Source organism: Culex pipiens, chromosome 3 (assembly GCF_016801865.2).
Source record: "Culex pipiens pallens isolate TS chromosome 3, TS_CPP_V2, whole genome shotgun sequence".
Classification (NCBI taxonomy): Eukaryota; Metazoa; Arthropoda; class Insecta; order Diptera; family Culicidae; genus Culex; species Culex pipiens.
Genome location: NC_068939.1, coordinates 144,815,852 through 144,836,327, shown reverse-complemented (window position 1 = coordinate 144,836,327; position 20,476 = coordinate 144,815,852). Strand labels below are relative to the sequence as shown.

The window sequence follows — 20,476 nt, the reverse complement described above, 5'->3', positions numbered from 1 at the left end:
TTAGTAAAAGAAAAAATCATTAAGTATTCTTAACTGTTTGACCTAACATATGTGTATCGAATATTTTGCGTCTTATTCGATGGTTTTTTTTTTAATTTTTCACCATCTCTTTTCATTTCATTCTTCTCAGTACCAGTGAACTCTCTTACCACTTCGAACAAATTAGCTGTTGAAAGGCAGTCCATACGAGGTTATGCCACTTTTTGAGGCATATTTGCCACTAATGCGATTATAATCAACAACAGTGACGTGTCAGTCTGTTCTGAGTACATATCGACTCAGCACAGACTGACGTGAATACGTGAAGTTTTGTCTAGGTCCTCTTTTCGTGTGATTGTATAGCCTTTCCTCAACGGGGTAGGGAAAGCTAAAATGTCTGCTTCTTTAGAAGAATACGTGTAGCGCTTTGTAATGTGTCTTTGTGTTGTGTTTATTTTGTATCACTATTCATAACAGGTTGACTAAGGCCCATACAAAGATCAAAAAAATAAAATGGTAGAAAAAAGGTAGCTTCGGATTTCAAGACAATGTGGTTTATGGATGACCCTTTAGAAGTTTTCTTAAATTTTGGAAAGCTTTATTTTTGCGTTTTATTTTATCTTTTGGTGTGTTGTAATTTTAAGACACAGTTTTACATAATAGTTCTTATCTTCCCTTATACCATTTGAAAATATCATTCTTTTTCTCCCAAAGAACTTCAACAGCAAACACTAAACATGCTATAATAGCACCTACCAAAAAGAGATTCAGGTATCCTTTTATGTTCTGAAACTTTGATACTATTCGTTTTACTTTTACCTTGTCGGTTGAATGAGCGATAACGTTTTGAACGCGGTGGTTCAGATACTGTTGAGCTACTATCAACTCCTCGTAACGTTGCAAGTTTGCCTCTACAATGCGCATGATGTACTCATTCAACTCGTCGTACATGGGCCATGTTTTGGTTGTCCAGACTAGTTCGTACTCCCAGTACAGGTCCTCTTGCATCAATCGATACAGGGCAACGTTGTCAGTGTTTATCCAGTTACCAATTATATAGTGTCCGTAGGCAAGGAAAGCTATAGCAAGACTTTCATCGCCTTCGTTGGCAATTTGCTCAAGTTTGGAAACCTCTGGGGCACGAAAAGTTTGCAAAAGTTTCCGTATGGAAGGCTGCAAGGGTGCAAAATTAGCTAATCGTAAACGATTATCGTAATCATGGTTTACCTTCTCGGATGAAAGAATTGAATATTTCCAGGCCTCGTGAGGGGCATTCCAGGGTAATCCACTGGCCGCCAAATGGTCAACGGTGTCGATGGATGCAGCATACGCAGGGTTGGTCCTCATACTGACGGCTTTTGCCAGGTACATGTTTGTTACAAGGAACAGAAAGGTGATGAGCGAGAAGGAAAATATCGTTTCGGAAGTTGACCGAACACGAAGATTTGCCGGTTGCAGCAAAAGTCCTCCAATAACTTGAAATGGAATGGGAAGAAAATTATGCAGTACATTGTTGAGTTTCAGTAGCACGTAAGTAAAAACTATGATGACGACAATAGTAACCAGTAGCAATATCCAAACTTGTGTCTTATAAATCCGGATTGCAAGCGTCCAGGATGGTAAGAGCCTAAGAAAAAAGGAAATTTAATTTGAAGACAACTTATACTAATGTTTAAAAATGAAAACCTTGGCTGTGGCGTTAAACAGGTCACACTAATCGGTTGCATGGGACTTGTAAAACTGAAATACGGGAGAAGATGGTACCATCCTGCTATACCTCCAATTGCAACGTCAACCTGCCTATTTAACAACGATCCAGTTATGCCATCGGCCGTTTTATTTTCGTACACTTTACCGTACTGGGCATCTTGCTCTGAAAGCAACAGACAGCTACATCAACTATTTTAGAGAATAAAATTGTACATACTTATAGTAAGTTCCCAAGTACAATTATAAGCTTCACAAAATCCTTCGACTAATCTACCATCCAAACCGTCAATAAAATATGTTTTGTTGTTTAGTACTGATCGTCCATTTTCCCGTGGGATTAGTTGTATAAATGGAATTACTTCAAAGGTTGCAAGTTTTATCACACGATTATCCAGATGTGCTTTGTTCGATAAAAATATTTCACTGCTATCCATAGACAAGGTTTCGTTTGTTATCCATTCGAAAATTTGTTTCCATTTTCGATGTCCGTCGATTTTCAGAAGACAGACTGATTCGTTAGCGGATAAAATTGCAAACACATCTCTTATTTCGTGGAAAGATGGGTGTAGTAGAATTTCTTCTAACGTCAACTCGTTAGTAACATCTTTTATAATCAGCATTTTGTTAGGATTTCTTATCATAGCTGCGTCATGTGCCATGGTAAATGAATCGAGAAATTTAAAAGCCACTGCTTGATCTATTAAAAATATAGAGCAACTTTGCTCTATAGCAGGTACTAGTAGTGTGTTCAAAGTTTCATTTGATTTGCTCATATTGATCAGAATGCTTGGAAGGTTGGTCTGGAATGCATCATTTTTAAACAATTGACAAATAGTATAGCTACCAAGAGATAGCAAAGCATCTGCAAAGTTTTGTTTAGTTAAATTAGGTTAGCTGAAACTGCGGGCGTTTGCTTACAGATGTAATTTATGAAAAACTCAACGGATTCTCCACTTTGATTAAAATCGTCTTTAACCTCCATTTCTGCCGAACTACTCGCACCACAAAGTGTAACAATTGCTAGAACCAGTTATTATAGCTGAACATTCGTGACCTAATTGGAGCCAATACTACAATAATTGCCTACCGTAAATGTTTATCGTACGATTTATAAACTCATTAAACTAATGAAAACATTGCGTAGTGTTTACATTCTTTACATTCTTATCAATTGCTCATCATCTGGCTTCTCTTCAAATGTGTGCATCCCTATGTTCTAATTGCAGTACTACAATTGAAAAGCCTAATTGATTAACATGATAAAATGGCTAATTCAGCAAATTCTTAGAGGGTGTCGGGGATTGTGGAATGTGTTTATAGAGTGACAGCTAAATACATACTTTTTGGCCCATACCTTTGTCCAATACCGTTTCCAATAATAAGTGTTATTGCCAAACATGAGCCAAATTGATTAAGGTTTAGGAGTAAAACGTACGCTGGGTGGGGAGAGATCGGATGCAAGTCGAGATGAAAGAATAACGCACGTCTTGTATGTTGCACTGGTGAACAGCGAAAGAGAGCGCGACAACCGTCGCGATGTCGTTTTATTCATTTTCTTTGTGAGTTTATTAGTGTTACATTTTTAGTACAGTTGTTTGGCCCAAGGCCCGTATGCAACAACTCCTTCCCCTTTCGGAAGTTGTTTCTATAGTCTAAGATTAAACTAAAAATATTTTACAATTCACTGTTTCCAAAGTAAAAGAATTCACTTCTAATGCTAACAAAATCAATTCATTTTAATTCTGATCAAAATACATTTCTCTATATAAATCCGAAATCGCAATTCAACGACATAAAAAAATAACAAAATTAAACATATTTAAATTCGAAATCCTGTTTAGGTTTACGCAAACGTTTTGACCGTCTCAAGCACACTTCCGGCAATTGAGCCGCATCGACTTTTCTTTTTCTGGCCCTAGCCAGCTCGGCGTTCGAGTATCCACGGAAATCTCCATCCTCGTCTGCGCTTCCGGACGCTCTCAGCGTCGCTGGTTGCTCCAGGTTCATGTTTGCACCGGATGCCGTCGGAATTAGGATATTTGTCCTCGCTTCCTCACGAGCCCGGTATGGTCGCAGCTGATCTCTATGAGCGAGGATTTCCCCGCTTCCAGCCAACACCTGGAAAACGTTTGGAGAAAATTTCTTAATAAAGCTTGCTTTAATCCATCTATTTGGTATGCTATTTTTGTTATTCTTGTACCACACCAAATCCCCAGCTATCAGCTCATCTAATTCGTCCTTTGACGTCTTTCTGATTGCTTTTGGTACCTCTACCACTTCATCATTTGGGGTTGGTGACACAGTTAAAAATTGTTTATAATGCTTTTTGGGATTCAGCAAGTCCAAAGCTGTTTTTGGTTTATATAAAAATACTCTATCCGAGGGAAATTGCCCACTACTCGTCACAATGTTATTACGATAATTCATTAAAAATAAGTTAATCTGATCCTCCAAATCAACGCTATCCAAATCCGGATCCAACAAAAACTTTTTCAAAACATCCTTAGTTGTTCTCACTAGCCTTTCGGCTTGTCCATTGCTTTGTGGATTATAAGGTGGACTTTTCATCACCTTTATTCCTTGCCTCTCAAGGAAAGAAGTGAAAGAATAAGAGTTGAAAGGAGGACCCCCGTCTGATACCAGAACATCCGGTAATCCAAATCTCGCAAAATACGATACCAATTTCTTCACAACCTTTGCACAATCCGTGCCCCTCTTCATCCATTCTACTTCCAACCACTTCGAAAAAGAATCAACAATCAACAAAAAAGTATGATTGGAAAAGTAGAAGAAATCAATGTGAATCCTACTAAAAGGTCTAGTCGTAGGTGTCCATTGAGACTCAATCTTAGTTTTTGGTACGACAGTCATACTTGCACAGACGTCGCACGTAGAAACATAATTTTCAATGTCTTTGTTAAACCCAAACCAATAAACCTGCTTCCTTGCCAGTTGTTTCATCTTAACCATCCCTGCGTGGTTGGCATGCAAAAGCTTCAAAATCCCGCTTTGCATTTTACGTGGTATAACCACCCTGTCTTGGTACAATAAGCTTGAGTGGTGGGGGGGGGTGGGGGGGGGGGTGGGGGGGGGGGGGAGGGTCGGGGGGGGGGGTGGGGGGGGGGGGGGGGGGGGGGGAGGGGGGGGGGGGGGGGGGGGGAAAGGGGGGGGGGGGGGATGGGTGGGGGGGGGGGGGGATAGGGAGATTTTGATAGGGGTGGAGTTTAAATGTTAGGGATGAAGGGGAAATATTATAATTGTGGGGATGTTGGGAGGGTTTGTTTAGGAAGGATTAGGGAAGTTGATAGTTTATTTGAGTTTGTAGTTTTTAGAAAGTATTTTGGTGAAATATTGTGAGGTGAGTTTGAATTAAATAGAGATTTTTTTATATTATTTTGAAGATTTTAAATGGTAGATTTGGAAGTGTAAGTAGGATTAGTGTATTTTTGGAATTTTTGTTAAGGGTGAGATGTATTTTTTTTTTGATAGTTTAAAGTATTAGTGAAGTTTGTAATTATTGGTTGTTTGATATTCGTTGATTGATTATTGTACGAATAATTATTATGATATTTATTATTTTGTACATAAATTTGCATAGGAAATCAAAGTGAAGAATAGGATTTTTCTTATGCGTCGTAAAAGATAATAAATGAATTTTATATATCGGTGTGTAATAACTTATGATCTTAGATATCAATAATAATAGGACTTCACGTTGAGGAATATCATATTAATGTAGTTATTTGGATAATAAGATATCCAAAATATTGGGAGTATTAAATGCCTGTTTGTATGGATTATTTGAGTTAGAAATTTGTATGATCCCAATGTAAACTTCACATTCGTGTCTTAACAAATTGTACAAATAAAACAGCTTTGAAGACATGTTAGGTATAAAACGATTGTAATAATTAATCAAACCTAAGTAAGATTTCAGTTCATTCTCATTTTTAGGAACTTTTGCCTTTTGAATTGTCGAAATTTTGTCTGGACTGGGCATGAGACCTTTCTCACTGATAATATGCCCTAAATATTTCAAATCAGAAACAAAAAACTTGCACTTTTCCCAGTTGACTTTAATATTAGCCATTGCCAAACGATTCAATACAATCATCAACTTTTTATGACAGTTATCCAGGGTTTCTCCCGCAATCAAAACATCATCAAGATAACAATAAACATTTTCAATTCCTCCCAAGACTTGATCCATCATTTGCTGAAATATCGAAGCACTTGGGGAAGCACCTTGTGGAAGGCGATTGTATGTATATAAACCTTTAATTGTATTTATCACCATGAATTTCCTGGACCTTTCCGACAATGCCAACTGCGTGTAAGCTCCCTCCAAATCAAGAGCACAGAAAACCTTACAATTTGCCAGTTTAGCAAATAAGTCACTCGCAATTGGCAAAGGGTAAGTATTTGGAACTAAGACCTTGTTAATAGAAACTTTGCAGTCAATAACCAGTCTTATCTTATTATCCTTCTTCATTACGATTATTACTGGTGAAGCCCATTCACTAGATTTCACTGGAGTAATAACGTTTTCTTTTTCCAATCTGTCCAAATATTCCAAAACTTGTTCCCTTAAACGGTAAGGCACATCATATGCTTTCTTAAAAATCGGGACATTAATTTTTAAAACCAATTCGGCTTCAAAACCTTTGATAGGTGTAGAAAAATCCTTGATAAAAACCTCTGAAAAATCACTCTTAATTTGCTCAATCAACTTGTTACCATTTGGCGCTGTTACTTTGTTTACCTGCTCATTAATTGCTGCATTGTTAGAGAAGAACTGTCTCCACTGTGGAAAGAAAACATCCATCCAGTTTCGACCAAACAAAGGAATAAATTTGAAGTCCGTATCTAAAACAATAATTTTCAAATTGCGTTTCAAACCATTAAGTTGCACTAAAACATCAGTTTCTCCCCAGATCTTCAACTTGTTCCCATTCACAACTAAAAGTTGCTTGTTACTCTTCAGAAAACGCTTATTAAAAAGATTGTCGAATTGCAATTTTCCCATCACAGTCACAGTTGAACCACAGTCCACTTCCATTTCAACAAAATTATTATCCAACAAAACGTTGATCAAACAAGGCTCACTAATCTTATTCAAGGACGCAACACACATACACTGTAAATCACCTGCATTCCACTCCTCACAGTCAGTATCAGATGTGTCGAGATCAACATTGCCACCAGTGCTCAGCCGCCCCATCATGCTAGACAGCTGTCTCTCCGCACCAGTCTCAGCAGACGATCCACCTGAAGGTCCAGCTGACGGTCTACCTGAAGGTCCCGCTCTGTCCTCAGTAACAAAGTTTACCGCTTCCCTTCTCTGGTTCCTCAGCCTGAAGCACTTCCGCTTGATGTGACCCAACTGACCACAGTGATCACACGTCATGCTGGAATAGTCCGTCCTGTATCTGAAGTTATTGTTTCCCCCATTGTAACCATTGTTATTGTTGTTGTAATTTGCATTTCGATTAAAATTTCTGTTGCTGTGTTGAAATCGAACAGTACGCTGAGAATTGTGAGCTCGTGGTGAAATGTGTGCACGTTGCTGATTGTTAAAATGTTCCTGTCTATTGTAGTTATTTGTTCTATTGTAATTATTTCGATATTGCGAGTTCTGTCTATTATTGTATGGGTTAAAGCCAAGTCGCTCCCGAACTGGCCTTCTAATTTGATTGATGTTCCCTGGTGGTGTGTGTGTTCGTGCGTTGATTGCGTGTACTTTTGATTTAGCTATATTCCATGTAGTAATATATTTGTCCATTTTAGCAATCGTCAATTTCTCCTCTTTCAAAAGTTGCTCTTTTAAGTCATCGTCAGTTAAACCCACTAAAACCCGATCTAAAATTGCATTATCGCGAAACTCCCCAAAATTGCAAAACTCGGCCTGGAGTTTGACCGCCTGGACAAACTCTTCAGCGGTTTCGTCAGGATGCTGAATCCTCTTGCTGAAACGGAACCGCTGAACCAGGTCCGGTTCAATCTTATCCAGTTTTTGTTTGAGTTTTTCAACTAATTCTGTATAGGTTGCTTTATCGAGATCAGATTTTTTGTAAATAGTTTTCAGTTCAGAGTATAAGTATGAACCACATAAATTCATAAAGTGAGTTTTCATCAAGTCGTCGGTATACTTGTTGGCTTTAAAATTGTATTCTAATCTTTCAGCCCAGTCACCGAAGGACGAACCCTTTCGGTACTGCTCAATTGTGGAAGCAATGCTCATCTTGTTCTATTTAGAACCACTTTTTTAAACAAAAGATCAAAAATAAAAGAAAAGAAAACACCAAAAATGGCCAAATTAGGCTCTAATAGTTTTCAAAAAAGTCTGCTTAAAAACTCACCACCAAGGTTACCAAACCTTTGCTCCTGGGCTGAAGCACCGTCGTTCTGACAGCAGAAAAGCCGACGCACTTTACCAGAATTCCGGCTCTCCTATACCAGAACTCCGACCTTGTTGAAAAGCACCGAGGATTTCACCCGGAAGTTCAGCAGACAGAACGTGAACGTCCTCCGCCGCCAATAAGCACCTTCACAAACCTTCGGCAAATTCACCGCACTGAATAAATAAAGAAGAAGAACACTCTTAAAATGGGATGAAAATTTTCTATCCTCCTTTGTTCTACCCAGAACAAAAAGAGCTCACACACACGCACACTCTATTTTCTAAAATGTTAAAATGTTAGGACAAACAAAATCACGAACTTGTTCCAACTGTGATACGATCAGTGGAACATGATTTTAAAATAAAGAAAAAAAGCAAAAGGAACTTATTTGGCTCCAATCGCCCCTACCTTAAGAAACAGCTCAAACAAAAGAATCGTACCGCGTGGCAGCCTTTGTCCTATCCACGCCGACGCCAGCCAACGCCGATAGATTTTGCCAAAATTGCCGACCTCCGCTTCTGCTACTTGCCGCTAACGATTCTCCTCCCAGATTCCAACAGCCACAGCCTACTGCGTCCACTCCGGAACCGTGATCAGCCGGATTTCTCGTACGGAATTCGCTCCACCGACGCCCTCCGAAGAAGCTTCAAAATGGCCGCTTGCTTGGTAGACTCGAGCCGATCACCACTGAAGCACACTGCCGCGAAATTCGCCCCGTACTCTCACAAAAGAACTTCTTTGCCTCGGCAAAGCCGTAAATGATTTGGAGTTATAAAAACGCAAAACGCGTACCGCGAAACGCGATGAAAATTACCAAAATCACTACTTTTTCACCGGAGAAAAAAAAAATCCTTGATCCCCGTCGCCACTAAAACGTACGCTGGGTGGGGAGAGATCGGATGTAAGTCGAGATGAAAGAATAACGCACGTCTTGTATGTTGCACTGGTGAACAGCGAAAGAGAGCGCGACAACCGTCGCGATGTCGTTTTATTCATTTTCTTTGTGAGTGTATTAGTGTTACATTTTTAGTACAGTTGTTTGGCCCAAGGCCCGTATGCAACAAGGAGCAGCTTCATAAATGTCTTTGACTGCATCGGTAGTTGATAAGATAAGGAAATAGGGTAATTCTCTGCCAACTCTCATAAAATCGGGAAAAGTTGCCCCGACTCCTCTTCGATTTGCGTAAAACTTTGTCCCTGATCACGAATCCGAGGTCCTTTTTTTGATATCTCGTGGCGATGGGCCGGAACGACCCATTCAATTTTTGAACATACTAAAAATATATGTTTTTCAATAATTTGCAGCCTAAAAAGGTAATGAGATGGAAATTTTTGAGTCGATGGGACTTTTATGTAAATTTGGACGCCTGATTTGATGGCGTACACTATTTTTTAAATTCTGCCATATCTCGTTATTTAACTGTACTTTTTTTGGAACATGTCTTTTAAAGGAAAATTTAATGAAGTTTTCGAATCTTCATTAACCCTGAAGGTAATTTTTTCATTTAGAACAAAATTTTCCATTTTTAAATTTCGTGTTTTTCTTACATTTCAGGGTTAGTTTTCAGAGTGTAATAATGTTCTACAAAGTTGTAGCGCAGGTAATTACAAAAAAAATGATATATAAACATAAGGGGTTTGTGTATAACCATCACGAATAATCGCGATTTTACGAAAAAAAAAAACTATTTTTTTTATTTTCTGCTTCTGAAGGGTTGCGACATAAACTTCGAAAAATATTTGCAACGGCCTAAATAAAAGAAAAAGATTCCTCCATATTTTTTTTTGAAATTCAGCAACACAAACTCTACTGAACGATTTTGCTCGAAATTTGTCCGAAGTTTGTGGTATCGCTTTTGTCTCGTAAGCAGTTGATCGGGGTTCAAATCCCGGCTCAGATAAACACAACTGGTGATCTGGATGATCTGGATTCGATTTCTAAGTAAAGGGAAGGTGTATCATCACAAGCTGGACCTTATCACGACACCTTAGGGAAGGCGACCTATGGAATTTTAACATTATCATTGCACTAGCGTGCCCAGAGCCTCAAGGTAAGGTGGGCAACACTATAGGCGTTTTCAAAATTTCGTTGGTTATGGAGACCCCAGACTAATTTTAAAACAAATTTCCCTTCACCCTGTGCACGCAAGTGCACATGTTAATATTAAGTTTAGCAATAGCCACTGAATCTGCTTAGTAGATGCGGCCCCGATATTCTTCATGGGTCATGGAAACAATTTACTTTTACTTTACTCGAAATTTGTCAAAGGAATAAAAACAAGAAGTTGGCTCTAGTTTTTATGTTAAGTTGTCACCATGACATGTTATGGTGAAACGACATGTACTTCACGTCCTCATTCTGCTGGGCTTTTTTTAAACAAACTGCTATCCCTTTAATTTGAAGTTATTTAAAATTTATTCATACAAACTATTTGTGTGAAATCTACTGTTGATTATAATAAAATATCTTGAATTTATATATGTATATATTATAGTTCAACGCAATCAACCTGACTTATCAAAGTTTTAGAAAGTCTACACAAATATTCTACTCTTCTAGTAACCGTTGTCTTCCAAAACGAATAATTATTTCCAAAACAAAAACTACAACTGCAATAAGGTAACCTATGCCCAGAATGATGAGTCCCCCCGTGATGTCCTCCACCACGAATGGCTTCAGCTCGTTCGGCGGATGATCCCGGGAGTGCGCAATAGAAGTTTCCACCCAGTAGTCCATGTAGTTGTACACTTCGTTCAGCTCAACGTACTGATACAGACAGGCATCCCGGATCCACATGGTCAAATAGTCGAACCGATCCAGCATCGGCCACGTCTTTGTGGCGTATCCGGTGTCGTACTCAAAGTATATAAACTCAGTCATAAGCCGGTAGTTTTCTACGTTCTGAGCGGTGACCCAGGTCCCGACCATGTAGTGACCGTAGTTGAGTTCGGCCATGACCAGCGCCTCGGAGCCTTCGTTGGCTTTGGTGTGCAGGTCGGGAATCGGTGCCACGCGAAAGGTGGTCAGGATTTTCTTGACGTAGGGCTGTTGAATGAGTTGAAACATTAGTAGGTGATCCGGAAGGGACTGTTCAAAGAGTTACATTTTCGGTGCCCACCAGGGCATACATCCAAGCCTCGTGAGGTGCGTTCCATGGGATTTCACTGACGGCAAGATCGTAGATGGTATCGATAGGCGGCTGGAAGATGGGAAACGCCAGAATGCTATGAATCTTGCTTATGTAGATCGATGCAACAAGAAGGCAGAAGCTGAGCAAAGCGACTACAAAGATGACATCGGATGGTCGATTTCTTCGCAATGGTGCTGGTAACAATAGTAATGATGCAAGGACGCTTAAGAAGCACCGCGATAGATCCTTGGATTGAGTTGTTGGGTCGTTTGGGTTCATAACTTTTGGTATGACGTACAACAGTAACGAACAAAGGATGAAGGTAGCGATCAGAACGAACCAGACGGGTTTGGAGAACATGAGAAAGATAATGGTCCAAGAAGGAATCAGTCTGCAAAAAATAATTTAGAGAGGTCACAATTTTCAGGCCTCTTTTTTGAATCCTACTCGGGTTTTGGAGCTAAGCTGGTAACTCCAATCCATTGAATTGGTGTTGAAAAACTAAAATATTTAAACAGTTGAAACCAGCCACCAACAGCGCCGATTGCAAAGTCCACTTTGCGCTCAACCAAAGCTCCAATCATTCCATTTCCGGTGTGATTCTCAAACACCTGTCCGTACTGCCAGTACTGGTCTGGAGATGCAAGTGAATCTATAGTTCCTTTAATACTTTGTATAATTGATACACATACCCACCGAGAGATCCCATGTGCAGTTATACCACTGACAGAACTGAACCAAAATGTGTCCGTCCAACCCGTCGATCGTGTACGTTTGGTTCAGATATTGCACGATGCCGTCGTCCGTCTTGCGCATCATTGCCCACGGAAGCAAGTAGAACGTTGCCACCTTCATTGTTTTACCCATCAAGTCATCAAATTTGTTCGGAAAGAGGTATGCTTCGTTAAGAAATGAATCATTTTCTGGAAAGTATTTATCCAGCAGTAGGAAATCCAAACATTCCGGTGGATTACCGACCCAACGGTGCGTTATCAGTTCGAAGGAATCGTCGACAGTGACGATAAGTAAGAGATTCGCTATTTCAAGAATTGTGGGATGGTTTTGGATATCGTCGAGTAGCTGCTTTTGGTCAGATCCAGTGCATCCGATGGAAACGATTAGGTATTTCACCGGGTTTCGAAACATACATTCATCGTGAGCCGGAATGAACAAATCAAGAAAATTGAGTACAGATCCTTCATTGGTTACAAACACAGTACTTCCCAAGTTGATAGCATCAATCAAAGTGCTGTTGGTACTTTTATCATCGAAGTTTACCACAGTCATTGGCAAAGCGGTTTGTATCGCTGGTAATGGAGTTATGGTGATGTTTCTTTGGATAACTCTACATATGGTATAGACTCCAAAAAAATACGTGTACACTGAAAGGATATCAATGTTGATGAATTAAGTCATTCGTACCTATTCGTGATATTTGTATTACATTTTTGAAAGTCGTTTAGTTTATTGGGTGATATTATGAGCTGAACAAATCAAATAGCTTCATAAATTGATAAACTGGAATGTGCTTAAAATGTGAATTATTTTCTAATTTGTTTATAGTCATCAAGTCATTGTAGAATTAGCATAAGGTCTTTTTAACATGGCTTTTAAAGTAACCGTTTGATTGATTTATCAATTTTATTTCAAAAATATTTCCTTTAGATCATGTTTGACTACCACACGGGCTTTCCATTTTGCGGCTAGTCTTTTGACTAGACGTTTTCTTTCAAAATATTTAAAGACAAACTCAAAAATAAACGAAACAAAGGCCATGAAGTAACCCACTCCAATGATAATCAAACCGCTCTCGATATCTCCAACCTTAAACGGTTTAAGCTCACTCTTTTGGCGATCTCTGGAATGTTTGATAGAAGTTTGCACCCTGTAGTCCATATAGCGGAAAACGTCCACCAACTCCACATACTGGAACAGACAAACATCGCGCATCCAACCGGTGAGATCATCAAAGTTCGGCAGCAATGGCCAAGTTTTGGTGGCATATGCTGTGTCATACTCAAAATACAGGTACTCGGACATCATTCGGTAGTTTTCAATGTTCTCAGCCGTGAACCAAGATCCTACCATGAAATTTCCGTTGTGAAGCGCGGCCATACAGAGTGGTTCGTTGCCTTCGTCAGCTAAAGTCTTTAGGGCTGGTATCGGGGCCACGTGAAATGCCGACAAAATCATTTTCATGTACGGCTAAAATGAGGCTTGCTTTTAGTAGGGACTTAATGTGGATTTTACACAGGCATTACATCTTGAGATTGGCTAATCATGTAGGTCCACACTTCGTGCGGGGCATTCCATCGTAAATTGCTTAATGCCAAGTCCTTAACAGTGTCCACCGGAGGTTGGAACACCGGAAATGCTCGAATGCTGTGGGTTTGGCCTATGTATACATATCCGACAATGAGGGTATATATGTGCAGAGTGATGGAAACGATAACTTCCGAAGCTCGGCTACGTCGGGAAACAGATGGTAGCAACAAAAAACCGGCAAATACATTCAACAAGTTCCATGTGATACCTTTCTTAATACGGGCGGAGTTGCGGCCAATTTCAGTTGGTAGAAGATATAAAAAGGTAGAATAAAATATGTATGTCACTATTACCAAAGTCCACACTGGTCCGGAGAACATCAGGAATATAATCTTCCAGGCCGGAATCAATCTGCAATGGAATCACTGTAACTGATCCTTTCCTTGAACTAACATTAAGCACATACTTGGGTTTTGGAGTCAGAGTGGTAATCCCGATCCACTGAATGGAAATCGAGAAGCTGAAGTATTTGAATAGTTGAAACCAGCTACCCATTGCTGCTAGGGCAAAATCTACCTTTCTTGCGACCAAGGCCCCGGTCATTCCATTTCCGGTCCGATTCTCAAACACTTGTCCATACTGCCAGTATTGATCTAGAATCGTTTCTTAGCTGAGTTTATTCAAACTCACATACTCCACGTAACAACAAGTTTATGAAATCTACAAGAGCTCTTGAATTCAGCATAGTAGTGTAGACCGCGTCAAAATAAAATTTGCTTAAACCTTCTGTAAGGGTTCGGTAAAGTATTTGACGAGGGTTCCATCGTGCCACAGTTCAAACTGCTATGCTGTAGATACATATCTTTAAGAGCGCAAGTAGAACTTCTCTTGCTTTCTGCTACTGACGAGTGTTGATGCCACTTACCAACTGATAAATCCCAAGTGCAGTTGAATCGTATACAAAACTGTACCAGCATGTACCCGTCGATCCCATCTATAGTGTACGATTGATTCAGATACCGTACGACTCCATCATCTTTTTGACGCATCATGATCCAAGGGAGCAGATAGAATGCCGCAAGCCGGATTGTCTTACCCATCAGATTGTTCATCTTGTCCGGAAACAGGTCATTGCCATCAACGAATGTGCCACTGTCCGGTTGATAGGTATCCAAATGCAGCAACTCCAATGCCTCCGGGGGATCCCCAACCCAACGATGTGTAATTAATTCAAACACTTTACCATTCGGGACGACGATGAGCAAATTCGCAATCTCAAGAATTGTTGGATGCAATTTTATTTTCTCCAGTAGATCACTAGCTTCAGCACCGACAGAGTTAATCGTAATTATAAGACATTTTCCAGGATTTCTAAACATTGCATAGTCATGAAACGGAATAAACTGGTCGAGAAAACTAAGGGCAGCGTCTTCATCAACAACGAAAACAGTGCTTCCAAGTTCGATTGCCTGGAACAGTGGGTTGTCTTGAATTGCGGGCGTATGTTCGAGATGGATTACCGTGAAGGGAAGCTCGGTTTGAACGTGTGTTGAACGTTTCGTAAAATTTTGCAGGGCCATCACTCTGCATAGAGTGAAAATTCCCACAAAATAGGTTGATACTGGAATTACACATGAACCGCCACGTACCGTTAGTTTTTTCTCAATACATTTTTTTCATTTAATAAGCCACAAAAGAATAAGAAGCACCTTTGTTTTGTTTTAAGGCTGATAAAAAATACCAGAAATGGATTGACTAGACTGAGAAACACAGTTTCTGGATTTTTGTATCTTTCTTATAATTATACTTAGACTACCACCAACTCGTCTAATTAAAAAAATGCAAAACAGTCACTAAATTAATTGTTAAAAAGGAAATTTAAATGCTAAGATCACAGAACACGTGATTTACGGCTGTTTTGATAATTTTACTAGATTTTATTACGAGTGAATCTTTTGATTTTGATTGATTTTTTTTTATTACCGGCAATTCCAAGTCAAACAGGAAGACCATCCACAAACCACGTGGACTCTCTTTTGGAAATCTCAACCCCCCATCGTGGACAACTGTTCATACAAAAAAAACTTTTTTGTATGGAGCGTGGTCAATCGCCATACCACCTACCCCCCCCCCCCCCCCCCTAAAGTGTCCACGTGGTTTATGGATGGTCCCAAATTGAAAGTGCTTCGATCTGGCTCAAATTTGGCACGGGAGTTCCCTGGCTGAAAAAAAATGGAATCTCGGTTTTTCGCAAAAAGGACATTTAAAAAAAAACGGAACGGCTGAATCAATTTTAGAGCGCCGCGTTCCAAAAGAATGTTTATTACTTGGGCTTTTAAGAAAAAAAATATGTTGAGATTCAAATAAAAAACTTGCTGAATATTTGAAAAGGTCCTATAATAATTAAATTTGCTTATTTTAAAGTCTTGAATCGCTGTAACTGAAAAAACCCGATTCAACCTCTCTGCTAAGAGTTTCCTATGCTGGTATGGTTAGGTGCTAGTTATGTTAGATAACAATATGGTTTTAGAGTATATCAATTCGAAATTATACTCTCGTTTGTGTGACATGCATATTTTTTTTATTATTTTTTATTAATTTGTTATACTGTGCAATCTCTCTTTATCGATATTGAGGGACCGTCGAGAGCGGGAGATATCAAATTATAGAACGAAAATTCAAAGCATTATATTTCCAGGGACTGAAAAGTTAATTTGCAGATATTGATATCAAGAAGTTTAACAGCCAGAGAGTTGAGTGGTGTTCATATTTTAAATTACATAATTGAACTATTTTTTATGAAAACGTTTAAATAAAAAATCTGAGAGGCCACAAAAATCATGTTGGTAGGATTCTGTCTGCTTAAACTTTAGCTATTCTCAAATATTACACAGATTAATCTTGCTAGAAAACAATGGAAAAGTATATTCTGTCTATGGTCTACCACCCTTAGGAGGGTGCTAGTCCAAAAAAAGCACTTTGCAAATTTTCTAAGTTGCTAAATTGTACTGTGTCCAAATGAAAAAGCTTTGCCAGACAACTAATAGAATTATATCACACTCTGAAAGTATATGTTATTTTTCATACTGAAAATATTTTTGATATAAACTAATAGAAAAAAACGAGCGGAATTGTTTTAAATCACTACCTTTTATTTATAAATTATTTCCCTCTTTTAACGAGCAATATCCTACTAAAAGGGTTCAAATTGCAGTGCAGTTAAACAAAAAAAAAACAGTTTTTTTGCGAGTTGAACAACTTACAAATTTCTGACAACAGCGTTTCCTGGCTGGTTAGGAAAACCAACTCCGAAGTAACTTTTTCCAAGGCTTCCATTTTTTTGATCACTATTTCACTTGTTCAGAAATACTTCTAGCAGTTCCGGCTACCTCTCGGTGGCATTTATAGTGGCAAGTGGTAGCATTTTTGTTGTTATTTGGGAAACATTTTGTGTAAATTTTCACATCGATTTCCCCGTGTTGACCGGCGGATCGTCAACAGATTCGATGTTGACAATTTTTTTGAACTAGTCAAGATGTTGGTGGGTCCGAAGAAAATGTGCAGTATTTCTTCCTTGTGCAAGCAGCTGTGTTGATACCAAACAGTGGTTTGCTCGGTGACCTTTTTCTCTAATCCAATATTGGAGTGCTAAACTTAGCGTGATGTTTCTTGAATCATTGCTGCTGGACTACTGAACGGAATTTTATGGTAAACTTTTCCACGAGAAAAACGACCACCGAGACCATGGTTCCTACTCCATGAATGAAGAATCCTCCCATCAGGTGCATCACCCCTAGTGCATGGGGTGCATTCGGTGCACGCAAATGAGAATTTAAAAGGGTAGTTTGTACAACATAATTGCTGTGTTTGTAGATGACTTGCAGTTCCTGGAAGTAACGCAGGCCGGCCTCGTATGTACGCATGATCAACTCGTCAAACTGATCCATCAGGGGCCAAGTTTTGGTGGCCATCGCAACTTCGTACTCGTAGTACAGGTCCTGCCTCATAAGTCTGTATTGGTGGACATTTTCCACTGTTATCCAGCTTCCCAGCATGAGATGACCATTTTGCAGACGACCTATGGCCAACCCAATGCCACCTTCATTTGCCATTTGAAGTAATTCTGGAGGTTGGTATACCTTAAAGTTGGATATCAAATTTTGAATTGTGGGCTGAAAAAAGATGATACTGAATTATGTATTTTGTTCCATTGAAAAATTATAGAAAAAATCTGACATTTTCCGACAGTTTCAGCGAGAAAATCCACGCCTCGTGAGCTTGAAGCCAGGTGATGTCACTTTCCGCAAGCTGATCGATGGTATCTATTGGATTTTTATAGGGTGGAATAGTTCTAAAACTAGCATTTTTGCTGGTGTAGATGTTGCAGAGGTTGAGCGCGAACAGCAACAGCGCCAAAGATAGGATGACTTCAGACGGACTACGTGTACGGACGTGAGTTGATTGTAACATGAATATCGACAGGACGTTGAGTACATTCCAGACTAGACTACGATATTCAGCTTGATCATTGCTAGTGCGAGCTATGACGAAATATACAGTTACTGCTAGACCAAACGTAATCAAAATCAAAAACCAAGTGGTATCCGTGAAAACCAAGACCATAGTTTTCCAAGGCATGATCATCCTGAAAATTATTCGTTAAACCTTTGCAAAAAACAAAGAATTACAATACGTACTCTGGTTTAGGCGTAAGGCAGGTTACGCCTCCTCTAAGAAAAGCCTTTGAGAATCTCAAATGTTTGATGCTATGAAACCAACTGCTCATAGCACATGCCCCAACATCAGCCTTTCGTTCAATCACACTTCCCATCACCCCATTGCCTGTTTTGTTTTCATGGATGGTTCCCCACATGTTGACTTCATCTGTAAAGGTTCATTATAACACAATACTGCGTGAGCTCCTTACCTGTAGCTTTACCGAGAATCAATTCGACGGTGCAGTTCAGCCGTTTACAAAATTCAACAACAAACAATCCGTCCAGACCATCCAATGTGTATGTTTTGTTTGAATGACGAATAATCGGAAATGTAACATCATTTGTTTCCTCAAAAATTATGTGAGGAATGACGTTGAAGGTGGCAAATCGAATACTTTTTCCAAAAAGGTTAGTTGATTCCCCTGAAAGGCTTAATACGTCTTCGAGTGATGGAACATTTAACAGGTCAAATCGTTTCCAAAGTGGCAGATCAAAGCCTTGCTTTTTAGAAATCCAGCGTTTTTTACGAAGATTAATCGTATGGTTTAGCTCATTGGGTTCGAAAACCAACAAATTTTTTATCTCATCCAACGCGTAATGCACTGCTACTTGGTTCAAACTTTCTGGTCGGTAAGAATCAAGCAGAAGCAAGACTGTTTTGTTGGTATATCTGTACGTTGCTTGATCATGTGCGTGGACAAAGCGATCCAGAAAAGCTTCGACAAACTCTTGCTCAACAACAAACACGTTGCAGCCCAGTTCAATTCCCATCAGCAATTGATCATCTTCGCTGGTGGAATCCAAAGTGAGCAGAATGGAAGGACCTGGCGTTCGGCTCAAAAGAGAACTTTTATTGCTGGAAATTCGACAAACAGTGAATAATCCTACTACGTAGAAAACCACTGCAAAATAAAAAAAAATCATCAGTGAAGTTCTAGCAAATGTAAACATTAATATTTACGAATATGATTAATGAGCCCTTCGTAGGAATTGTAAAATTTGGATTGCGCACTAATGATCCTGTGAGTTTCATTTAGTGACTGCATTGTGCGTAGATCAAGTAAATACTAACAATACTGCTTAGTCACGGCTTGAGCTGAAAGTGAGCAGAGCGTGATATGTGCTATGATACTCATTTGGATAATGAATTTGCATTGTAATTAAAAAGGGGTTATACCCTGCCAGCGCACACGAAATCAGAAACAGTTGTCGCCAGCCTGCTGCAATTTTCGTGGAACTTTGTCTTGATGGGTAATCTTAGTCCCTAAGGCCCATTTGTCGATGTCTCGTGGCGGAAGAACGGTACTACCCTTTAAAGTCCGTTTTGGCATGTAAAATAATATTTAAAAACAATCAAAATTTCAAAACAGTTTCGAAACCATGGCACGATCACGATGAGTTCGTTAATACACTCATCGTGATCGTGCCATCTTATCGCAAGTCGATTTACGCCAACACTAGCTAAAACTGGTCGGACACCAAATTTTGACAAAATAATTAATTTTGCGCTGAAATGATGTATCAAAGCGAATGCTTTCAATGAAAACGGGAATTTTCAAGCAATGTCAAAAATCCAGAAGACCTCAACTTGGTATTGAAATGGTTTTATTTTGTGGTATTATTTTACCCTTGGAATAACATGGTTTGATATTGTTGTGCCTTTCTACATACAAAACTTTGGAATGATTTCATGGTATTTTACCATTTATGACTGGGCAACCAAGGGCACATTTTGGTCGGTGGTATTTGCACAAGTAATACCAAAATTTGGTATTTCCGTGTTATTTACCCCTGCTTAAAAACAAAAATATCTAATTAGCAAAAACTTTGGCCCAATCAAAAAAGAAATGAAATTTTTAAAAAGTTGTTTAAAGGAGAATGGGCAAATTTGGTCCAAGGATGTACACGAACGGGACCAACTTTTTTCGAATGATCTCGCCGAGACATGAAAAAAAGTCTTCTGGACCAACTCTCTAAACCCCGGGGTTCAAAAGTTACAAGTTGTTGAAGTTTGAGCATTTTGGGTTAAAATGTACAAAAAAACGTATTTTAGCTATTTCTTAAATCATTCATAAAATCTCTGTTTCATTATAGATTTCGATTTTCTTTACTTCATTCGACGCGTATCAGCAAAAACTATGAGTTCTGATATGTCTTAGCATGATTGAAACATGATTTCTCTTGTTTTTATCCGTTTGAACCGTTTGTGCAAGAGGCATCCCATAGAAACAAGTCGAAACTTCAAGGTTTTGATACCGGATCCGACCCAAAC

At 39.2% G+C, this 20,476-nt stretch overlaps 5 protein-coding genes across 5 annotated transcripts; all 5 read right to left on the bottom strand.

The window, feature by feature from the left end:
* Positions 1-616: 616 nt before the first annotated feature.
* Positions 617-2,123, bottom strand: LOC128093563 (uncharacterized). Its single transcript, XM_052710907.1, has 4 exons — positions 1,907-2,123; positions 1,666-1,852; positions 1,207-1,606; positions 617-1,152 (listed from the first exon to the last, which is right to left on the bottom strand). The coding sequence occupies exons 1-4, from the start codon at positions 2,121-2,123 to the stop codon at positions 646-648; spliced, it is 1,311 nt and encodes a 436-aa protein (XP_052566867.1). The 3' UTR covers positions 617-645.
* A 1,058-nt stretch (positions 2,124-3,181) lies between these two features.
* Positions 3,182-7,665, bottom strand: LOC120417167 (uncharacterized). Its single transcript, XM_039579149.2, has 2 exons — positions 6,838-7,665; positions 3,182-3,807 (listed from the first exon to the last, which is right to left on the bottom strand). The coding sequence occupies exons 1-2, from the start codon at positions 6,883-6,885 to the stop codon at positions 3,499-3,501; spliced, it is 357 nt and encodes a 118-aa protein (XP_039435083.1). The 5' UTR covers positions 6,886-7,665; the 3' UTR covers positions 3,182-3,498.
* Positions 7,666-10,638: 2,973 nt separating this feature from the next.
* On the bottom strand, positions 10,639-11,902 carry LOC120417142 (uncharacterized). The gene is made up of 3 exons (XM_039579121.2): positions 11,669-11,902; positions 11,195-11,612; positions 10,639-11,136 (listed from the first exon to the last, which is right to left on the bottom strand). The coding sequence occupies exons 1-3, from the start codon at positions 11,803-11,805 to the stop codon at positions 10,639-10,641; spliced, it is 1,053 nt and encodes a 350-aa protein (XP_039435055.2). The 5' UTR covers positions 11,806-11,902.
* Positions 11,903-13,322: 1,420 nt separating this feature from the next.
* LOC120417166 (uncharacterized) lies at positions 13,323-15,198 on the bottom strand. Its single transcript, XM_039579148.2, has 3 exons — positions 14,412-15,198; positions 13,953-14,139; positions 13,323-13,897 (listed from the first exon to the last, which is right to left on the bottom strand). The coding sequence occupies exons 1-3, from the start codon at positions 15,064-15,066 to the stop codon at positions 13,468-13,470; spliced, it is 1,272 nt and encodes a 423-aa protein (XP_039435082.2). The 5' UTR covers positions 15,067-15,198; the 3' UTR covers positions 13,323-13,467.
* Positions 15,199-16,674: 1,476 nt separating this feature from the next.
* LOC120417164 (uncharacterized) lies at positions 16,675-19,317 on the bottom strand. The gene is made up of 5 exons (XM_039579145.2): positions 19,166-19,317; positions 18,426-19,106; positions 18,184-18,370; positions 17,723-18,131; positions 16,675-17,658 (listed from the first exon to the last, which is right to left on the bottom strand). Exons 1-5 carry the CDS (start codon positions 19,248-19,250, stop codon positions 17,161-17,163), a joined length of 1,860 nt encoding a protein of 619 aa, XP_039435079.1. The 5' UTR covers positions 19,251-19,317; the 3' UTR covers positions 16,675-17,160.
* Positions 19,318-20,476: the final 1,159 nt, after the last annotated feature.

Excerpts from the sequence above, each read along its gene's own strand:
- LOC120417142 (XM_039579121.2), bottom strand. The coding sequence starts at position 11,805 with ATGATTGGAGCTTTGGTTGAGCGCAAAGTGGACTTTGCAATCGGCGCT. Across the intron at positions 11,613-11,668 it reads AGCTTAGCTCCAAAACCCGA|ACTGATTCCTTCTTGGACCA; the intron begins GTAGGATTCAAA and ends TATTTTTTGCAG. Across the intron at positions 11,137-11,194 it reads CCCTGGTGGGCACCGAAAAT|CCCTACGTCAAGAAAATCCT; the intron begins GTAACTCTTTGA and ends CTCATTCAACAG.
- LOC120417166 (XM_039579148.2), bottom strand. The coding sequence starts at position 15,066 with ATGGCCCTGCAAAATTTTACGAAACGTTCAACACACGTTCAAACCGAG. Across the intron at positions 14,140-14,411 it reads CACTTGGGATTTATCAGTTG|ATCAATACTGGCAGTATGGA; the intron begins GTAAGTGGCATC and ends AAACGATTCTAG. Across the intron at positions 13,898-13,952 it reads ACTCTGACTCCAAAACCCAA|ATTGATTCCGGCCTGGAAGA; the intron begins GTATGTGCTTAA and ends ATTCCATTGCAG.
- LOC120417164 (XM_039579145.2), bottom strand. The coding sequence starts at position 19,250 with ATGCAGTCACTAAATGAAACTCACAGGATCATTAGTGCGCAATCCAAA. Across the intron at positions 18,371-18,425 it reads CACCGTCGAATTGATTCTCG|ATGAAGTCAACATGTGGGGA; the intron begins GTAAAGCTACAG and ends GAACCTTTACAG. Across the intron at positions 17,659-17,722 it reads CGCTGAAACTGTCGGAAAAT|CCCACAATTCAAAATTTGAT; the intron begins GTCAGATTTTTT and ends ATCTTTTTTCAG.
- LOC128093563 (XM_052710907.1), bottom strand. The coding sequence starts at position 2,123 with ATGGATAGCAGTGAAATATTTTTATCGAACAAAGCACATCTGGATAAT. Across the intron at positions 1,853-1,906 it reads TACTTGGGAACTTACTATAA|AGCAAGATGCCCAGTACGGT; the intron begins GTATGTACAATT and ends TGTTGCTTTCAG. Across the intron at positions 1,607-1,665 it reads TGTTTAACGCCACAGCCAAG|GCTCTTACCATCCTGGACGC; the intron begins GTTTTCATTTTT and ends CTTTTTTCTTAG.
- LOC120417167 (XM_039579149.2), bottom strand. The coding sequence starts at position 6,885 with ATGTTGATCTCGACACATCTGATACTGACTGTGAGGAGTGGAATGCAG. Across the intron at positions 3,808-6,837 it reads CTGTGAGGAGTGGAATGCAG|GTGTTGGCTGGAAGCGGGGA; the intron begins GTGATTTACAGT and ends AACGTTTTCCAG.